The 8,503-nt window shown below is 33.4% G+C and overlaps 1 protein-coding gene across 1 annotated transcript; it reads left to right on the top strand.

Moving 5' to 3' along the window:
* The first annotated feature begins 3 nt into the window (after window positions 1-3).
* Window positions 4-8,503, top strand: LOC136801525 (axin-1-like). Its single transcript, XM_067058163.1, has 5 exons — window positions 4-712; window positions 2,717-2,851; window positions 3,041-3,125; window positions 5,905-6,027; window positions 6,251-8,503. Exons 1-5 carry the CDS (start codon window positions 72-74, stop codon window positions 7,676-7,678), a joined length of 2,412 nt encoding a protein of 803 aa, XP_066914264.1. The 5' UTR covers window positions 4-71; the 3' UTR covers window positions 7,679-8,503.

Raw genomic sequence — 8,503 nt, 5'->3', positions numbered from 1 at the left:
TTTTTAGTAAAAAAACCATTCCTTTCATCTTTTAGTGAATAGAAAAAGAAAGTAGCATTACATGAATCAAAATGACAGAAATGGTTATCATGCCAACAGATGAACGTATCCCACCGATGGGATCAGAAGCTGCAGATACACACTTCAATGAAACTGCTGCATACGATCCTAAATTAAATACAAGAGACTTATCACATAATAATAACAAACAATGTATTCCTCATTACGAACATTGGAAGGACAGCTTACCAGATCTATTAGATGACACAGAAGGATATAAATTATTTTACGAATTTCTAGAGCAAGATAAAAGTATCACGTTATTTGAATGTTGGTATTGCTGCAATCAATATCGTAACTTGCCACCAACTAGAACTAGTGCCAAAGACATTTATCATAGATTTGTAAAGAAAAAGGACCCACATATTCCAATTTCTGATCAAGCAAGAAATAATTTGGTATTGAGGATAAAGGCTAACGATATTACAGAAAAAATTTATGAGGAAATTGAAAAGGAAGTTTACACTAATTTAAGGGACATTTGTTATCCAAAATTTTTAAAATCGGACTGTTTTAATCAATATTGCGAAAGTTCTGGTCAAATGCGGTATGCAGAATATAATACCGATTATGGAAAGCCATCAACAAAATATAGTGGAGTCCTTGATCACATTGGCAAGCATGACCAGTATCAACCTCAATCAAGATCAGAGTAAGTATACCTTGTTTAATAAACAATTTTTGGAAGGTTCAAGGCTCCAATTACATCCATTAGAGTTTCTTCTCATTGATATAAAGTCAGGAGGAATCAGAGAAATTGTAATACAATAGGGATGAGCATACACCTTTTCTTATAACAACAATTTACAGAAAATGTGACTCAGTCTCATTTGTTATTGCAACAGAATTTCAGCCTGAAATGAAAAAATAACTAGCTAGAGGCACATTCTAAATTTCATGGTTTTCACAAAAAGAAATCTGCATCATGAATATTTTTGAATTAAGAAGACCAGATATTTTCAAAAATATCAATATGACAACAAGTTGCATACTTTGCAATCTTTATAATCAAAACAGCATTCCTTTTCTTTGAAGAATACAACATTGATATTCTGTAATTTCCTTGCTTTTATACAGATCTAATAGCTTTTCACGACGGTGCCTGAGGATGTAAAGAGAGACTACATTGATTCCTCTCATAGCAGGAGAACACTTTAGTTTATATAAGGACAGTAATGTTTTTAAGGTTTTTTAAGAATTCTTTTAAACTGGCACCTTTAAAACTTTATTTTCCAGGATGTTTTACTTTTAAGCTTTATTCTATGATGATTGCTTTGAATTTATGTTGTTTTTTGAACTGTTCTCTTTCTCAATCTTCAAAAGCTTACGACGCCATTGTTTCATAGAGAGATCAAATTAGTATCAATTATGAGCAAAGCTTCAAAAAGAGATTCGGTTTTTTTTATTGCCGGTATGTAATAATCAAAGATAAAGAAAAAACATAGAATAGGATCATGTAGAATTTTTTTTCTTTTTTACCAAATTGCCGTTTCCTTTTCACTGCAATTTTGGCTTAGGGAAAATATGTCGTTACTACAGGTCTAAATGGAACTTTTTTGTTCATGTAATTTCTGATGACTAAAGATTACCATATTCAGAATATTTTTGGTACTAATAACTTTAGGTACTGAATTTTACAGTATGTAAGGCTTCCTCTTCTAATTGACAATTCATATATATTTCCAAAAAGATATAGAAATAAAGAAAATACCCTGAGAAGTTGATAATGACAAAATTCCTTTTGAACTATGATATATATAATCATGTTTCATTCCCTTTATTTTCTTATTTTTCATTTTTTGGTTATCTTTTTTATTTCAGTTCAAAATTTTTCTTGAAAATCTTTTTCCACAAGTAGATGGTAGAAAGAAAGTTTTTCCTTTTCTCTTTTTTTTTAATCATCAAAATTCCCCTCTCTATTCAACAATTCCTTTATGTTGTTGTGATACTCAACGCTTTATACTTTTTTTTCATATTTTGCGATAATGTCTTTTTCTTTTCTTGTGTCCTACTTGTTTACATTACACACCAATATTTATCACATAAAAGGAAAGAAAAACTTAACCTTGCATTCCGGTGTAATACAGCCCTTAAAGTCGCCTGTCACTACCCTGTTATACTATTTATCATTTGATGTTATGTTGCTGTTTCTCTTTTTTTAATGAATTTTTTTTTCTTCCCCTCTATGTTATGTTTTTCTTTCTTTTCACTCAGCATAAACGTTTCTTATAAGAACAAAGTATATAAGAACATTACATTTCAAGGTAAAAAATATTAAGAAAATTCTAAGAACATTTTAAAACACTTTACAAACCCTAACATGCAATATCTTAGGAAATTACACTAAAGCACTTTGAAATGTTTGCAATTTGCTGAAAATAAGAATATTTCATATTAATGTTCTTATAGAAATAACGTGTACAATTTCTCAGTGTGTTTTCCTTTCACGGTTAAAAGCCTCTCTGTATCGATTGGACCGCTTCCATCAAAAGACTTCGCACTAAATTACATGAAACTTTGTTTCAATCATAATAAAAGAACAACAAAAAATATTCCTTGATGGATTGCAGCCACCTCATTATTACAATCAAAACCAATATTAATATACTCCTTTGAAAATTAATTTTAAAAATTTTCCCTTTTTTTCTCTATACAGTTATGAAAGGCAGTATGAATGCGCCCGTCATCCACACCACGATCGAGTTCACGGACCCTCATCCAATTATGACGATCATCATAGCATGCCGTCAGATTATGATCGTAGCTCTATAACAGATTCCAAAACTTCCATGTAAGATTAACTCTAATATTTCTTTTTCGGCATAAATTGGAATCTTATAATGTATATGTCCTTAGTTTTCTGAAACCATTGGCTATCAGTTCCCAATAGTTTAACCTAATTATTTCCACTTTTTAAATGCCTCTAAAGCCTATGTTTTTCAAAACTCTATTTAGTAAAGTACTTTCTTTTTTTATTTAGGGGATCAAGTAGTCGACACGGTAGACCGTCTCGAGGTCACAATCGCGATTACGATGGACCAATGGACGTTAACAATTTCAAGCCGGTAAGATTTTATTTAAAATTTCTTCATTACAAGTCCGAACTTGATTCAAAGTAATCAAAGAACAGTTCTTTTAAACGATAAATCAATGATATAATATAACTGGGAACCTTTGGAATGTTTCTTTAATCTTCGGCAAAAAGAGAGGGATAAGTTGTTGATACAAGCGTAACCCTTGGTTCCCATCTGATCTTATTGTGAGGCTTGAGTAGGTCCCCTGCTGTTCGAACAGACAACATTCGCTTTGGTATGAAATATTCGATGCTTATTAGCACCCATTTTCGTTGTTTTGTTTCATATTCAGCGTTTTTTTCTAACATTCGTGTCACTGAACTCGAACTCATTAAGAGCAATAACCTCGTTTTCTTAAACATTTTTTTTTTTGTGTTATTGTTGTCTAGGATTTTTACTTAGGCTTTATAGTACCGTTCTGTTTCTTAAACGTTTTTTTATATAATAAGGACTCATAAACGCCAAATTGCACACAAATTACTCCCAATATGATGGTGAAAATTAAAACATTTTAACAACAATTTCGGCTTAAAACTCATAAAGTTAAGAACATCGAGGGCTTAGAAAATTTGTACGTTCTTATAAAAAATCATTTATGCCGTGTGTTAAGACTTTAAGGTAGCCTGCTGCGAAAGTGGATCACAGTGCTTGTTTTCAAAAATTCTCTTTGTGTTGGAATTCCCTGTTCTATCTTTTGTATTCTGTGCGTGCCTTATGTTTTTCATCTAACACCGAGAGAGCAGAAAAATGTTTTTATAAGAACTAGACAATTTTGGCTGAGGCTGAGACTCGGATGAGGCTGTTTTTATCATTTCGTGATTTTGGTTCAAATGTTTTTGAAATGGTCTAAAAAATACTTTTTCTAGCCATATTTGACAGTTGAGATTGGCATATTATTTTTAGGTTATTGATAAAAATCAAGCCTCATGTTCTTATAAAAAACGTGAAAGATAGAGTCACTTTGCTTGTACATAGATGAAAGAGCTCCCTTCACCGTAAGCTTAATCTTGTTTCTCTGTACGCGCTGATGCGCTTTTCGAATAAGTCTCGATTTGAATCAACTATAACAATTTTGTCCCCTTTTCTTGAGTTTTATAAGAACAATGTATATTGTAAATAACCGAAGTCAAGTATATTTCCCCCTCCTTTTTAATGTTCTTATAAAGAATTGAAGATGTACTATTAGAGCCTTCTCGTAAGGCTAGTACGCTAATGAAATTATATTCAGAAAACATCAAACAGAATAATTTTGTATCCAACACTATACTTCTTAAAACTTTTCTCAATGTTTTTTCTTCTTAAAAAATCTTACTTGAAAGAGATGTTTTTAAAAATACATTGCCGACTCAAGAGACTCAAGACCGCTCTTATATAAGATTACGAGTCCGCAAAAATTGTCTTTACTTGCGTTTTCTTGTTGAACGTAACTGTAGCGCATTTTTCTTCTTTCTTTTACCTTATTAAGATTGTCAAAGAACATTTTTCCCGCGCGTCCCGTCCCTTTCATTTTCATAGCTTTTTCCCAATTCTTTAAACCTCTCTTTACCGAATTTCCTCTTTTAATTTTTAAAGGACCTTAAAAGAGAATGCGCTAATATTTCTATTTCTTCGTTTATGACTCTTTATAAATTAAATTGGATGAGTAAAGAAGTTTTATTTCTTTCCTGGCCATAAGCCCTTCCAATACTGAAAAGTTCCTTTTGCTAAGTAAACCTAAGCGCTTAGGCCCATAATTCTATATAATACCCATCTAGCATCAATTTGCTGTGAGATTTTATAGCCATAGCATAACATTTCTTATCTTTTAAAAGATTTTGTTTTTATGTTAATAAGCTGTAGAAGCTGTCTTGAAACCATAACAAAATTTGTGTGTCGGTATGTCTTGTGCATTATGAGCCGTGATAGAAAAAAATAAATCTTTAAAAAACATTGTTTCAACGTTCAAACTAAATCCATTAAAAGACGTTCCATATTTCTTTTTACTCAAACACACTCAAAAATATGGTTTTATTTTGCCTGTGATGACTTTTTTACGAATAATTTCATGCTTATACGCAAAAGATTAAGCAGGTTTAGAACCCCCAAAAGTCGCCCGTCTTAAAAAAAATTGATTTCTCAATTACAAAAAAGAAATTTGTAACAAGATCTAAATTCGCTAGTCTATTAACAAATTGATATGCCGACTCTTAAAACACGTGCACCTTTTTTTAAGAAATTTCTCTGCTACGAGAAAAAACCCCTACATATTTTGTTTTTGTTATCAAATAGTCGCTCACAAAAACATTATGAAAAATAAGTTCAAAAAATGTATAATTTGATATCGTAAAGTCACTGGGCCGACAAACCGATTTTAAGAACACCGTCATTTTCATAAACAATAATTTTTTGCATCGCATTCTTTTCATCCTTGTTAAAAACGTTACGGTATTTCTTGCATACCTTTTGGACTTTTCGGAAATTAAACCATATTGATGCAGTTTTCTTGGGAGGAAAAGTATTTTTTAAACATGGTATCAAACATTGGGGTCAGTCTTTCGATGACTACCATTAGTGTAAGATAAATTTTCTCGTGTAGCTTCCAGACCATAGCAACTGTACTGTAGACTGTAGTTCGTGTCTTTTTGCCGCTGTCTCGTTTCATACATACAAAACACTTGATGGAGACTACTTTGAATATAATAAAAAAATTTTCCGAAATTATTTTATTTCTTCTTCTTTCTTTATTATTAGCCTGGTATATAATCTCTCTTTTCTTTTTCTCTTTTAACAGCGTACGCAGCGAATCAATCAAGATCGCATGAAACCGATGAAACCGACAGACTTTGCTGCACTTTTGACGCAAAAACTTGAAAAAGTTTTGATCGACCGAACTAGAGATGGCCATGATAATTCGGTAAGTGATTCTATAACAATCCTTATTTCTATCGTATCCTAACCGTATGAACTGCATGGATGAGTGTAAAGAATTCAATGTTTAAACTATATAAATTGTAATAAATCTTTTTCAACTTTTTTTCAATATATGACTGTTCACTCTGAAAATTTACTTCGTTTTAGTTTCATTTCTTTATTTCGAGTTTTGCAGACCTGTCTTATATCATTCTTTTCTTTTATAGTCACACCATTCTCATGGTGACTCAATGGATCTGTCTTCAATGAAACATCATCTACCAGGTGGACACAACAGTCGAGTACCACCCCACCATCAACCTCACATACACGATTTCGATGGCCAGAGTGAGAGTGACGCCCAATCTTGGGTGCTCTCTGACCGGCCAAGCGTCGCCGGACAATCATCACATAGTGGCTCACACAGTGGTATTTTAATGAAAAATAAAGCAAAAGAACTCAGAGATAAAATTCATCATCATATTCGAAGTGACTTGAAAGAATGTCGTTGTGCTGAGTGCCGCCTCACGCCCTCCGTACATTCGGGCGGTCGTCACGAACACGATTCGCATGCGCGACACGGTGGCTCAGAACACGGTTTTTATCCACACAGTAGTAATAGTAACTCTTATAATTATTCCAATGATACAATACAAGACCGATACAATACAATGTCGTCATCATCTCACCAACGTGGTTCCTCGCGCACGCGTGAAACGCACCCGCATCCAGATGCTGCACCACCATTAGACACTAGTAAAATTTATTCTTGGATGGAGAAAAACGAACGTTACCAACATCAAAAATCGTACCCAGACCCCTCCCCGTCACCTTCTTTACGTCGAAAGAAAGCACCTATACAATATAACACAAGTAGGTCACAGAACTCTCAACAGCCTATTGCGCAAGATACGGGCATGCCGTTATTACCACAACCTGACCCAGACAATGTTTTACAAGAGGTTAAACGGAAACTGGAAGAACCCTCACGATCACAACAAAATCATCACCGATCTTCAAGACAACAACAACAATATCATACGCCCCATTATGAGGGCGGATACCACCCTCATCACGATAATCAATCAATGGCTTCTGCTCCTTGGTCGATGTCTGATAACTCTTCAATTATTTCTTATAACCCTTCACAAGTTTCTACCGTACCTTCATCTGCGTCTAGATTATGGAACGCTCAAGGTTATTACAAAGATGCCGGTAGTGAAGTCAGAGACGATCGTTGCACGCCTAGCGAAGTTCACTCGCAAGCAGCTTCTAAACACAGCGGTCCGCGTAGCGTGACACGTAGTGATCATATGAGCGCTGCACGCAGTGATCATCACAGTGACGTAAGATCACAATCGACGGGAATTAGTTACGGCAGTGACGGTAGTAAAGGACGTTCTTCTTCTTCTAAAAATAAAACTGTTATCACGTATTATTACGGTAGTGAACCTATCCCGTACCGTATTAGCGTTCCGACTACGGAGGTTACGTTGTCACAATTCAAACTCGAAACCAAACGTGGTAATTATCGCTTTTTTTTCAAGACTGTTTCCAGTGTCGATGGTGAGGTTGTTTGGGAAGAATTCAAAAACGATGATGATGTCCTACCTAAATTTAATGATAAAATTGTTGGCAAAGTCGATAAGATCTAATTGACTTTGGTTTTTGGATTTATTTGTTGTTATTGTTTGGATTATTTCTCTTAATGATAATCATGACGGAATTGTTGTTAATGTGGACCAAGTTTTGATTCTACCATAATGAACTTATAATATTTATGACGTAATGTTTTAAACAGAAGCACCCTAAAAGACCAAACAGCCGGTCTAATTTTGAATTAAACAATAAACTAGGCCCTGGCTATTTTGGGTGCTTGCGTCTGAAAAATTCCGACATGAATGATTGATCATGAATTGATAAATGCGTTGTTTTTTTATATAGATCCTCGTGTTAATGATTACGTCATGAATATTATTGTCCGCTTGGTTATATTATCACTGTCTTTTTTTTTTCAAATTTATGCTCTGCATTTAAAACTTTATCACTATTTATATTTTGCCAATTCTTCTACCCCTGTTTGATACCCCTAAATATTTGTTCAATTTTTTACCTTCCTCGTACAGGTTCGGGAATCGAAATTCATTTTGACAAATTTGAACTTTTTGCCAAGTGTCAAGATATTCTTTCCTTGCTTACTCTTGGCTTTACCTTTCCAACTTTCTTCCTTTTTCCTTTTATATTCCTTCCTAAATTTTTTAAAATAGATATTTTACAATTTTCTCCCTTTAAGTTAATATACAATATACTGAAAAGAGTTTTATTTTTTACTAGATTTATCTTACTACCCCATGATTGTATGATATTTTAAGATAAACCCCGAAATATACCCCTTTATAATTACACCCCAATATTGTGAAAAAATGAAATAATATCAAAAAATACAACAAAAGGAAAAATGTGAAAATTAACAAATGAAA

The sequence above is a fragment of the Clytia hemisphaerica genome, unplaced genomic scaffold (assembly GCF_902728285.1).
Source record: "Clytia hemisphaerica strain Z4C2 unplaced genomic scaffold, Clytia hemisphaerica genome assembly, whole genome shotgun sequence".
Classification (NCBI taxonomy): domain Eukaryota; kingdom Metazoa; phylum Cnidaria; class Hydrozoa; order Leptothecata; family Clytiidae; genus Clytia; species Clytia hemisphaerica.
The sequence above is the reverse complement of the archived record's forward strand: the minus strand, read 5'-3'. Positions and strand labels throughout refer to the sequence as shown.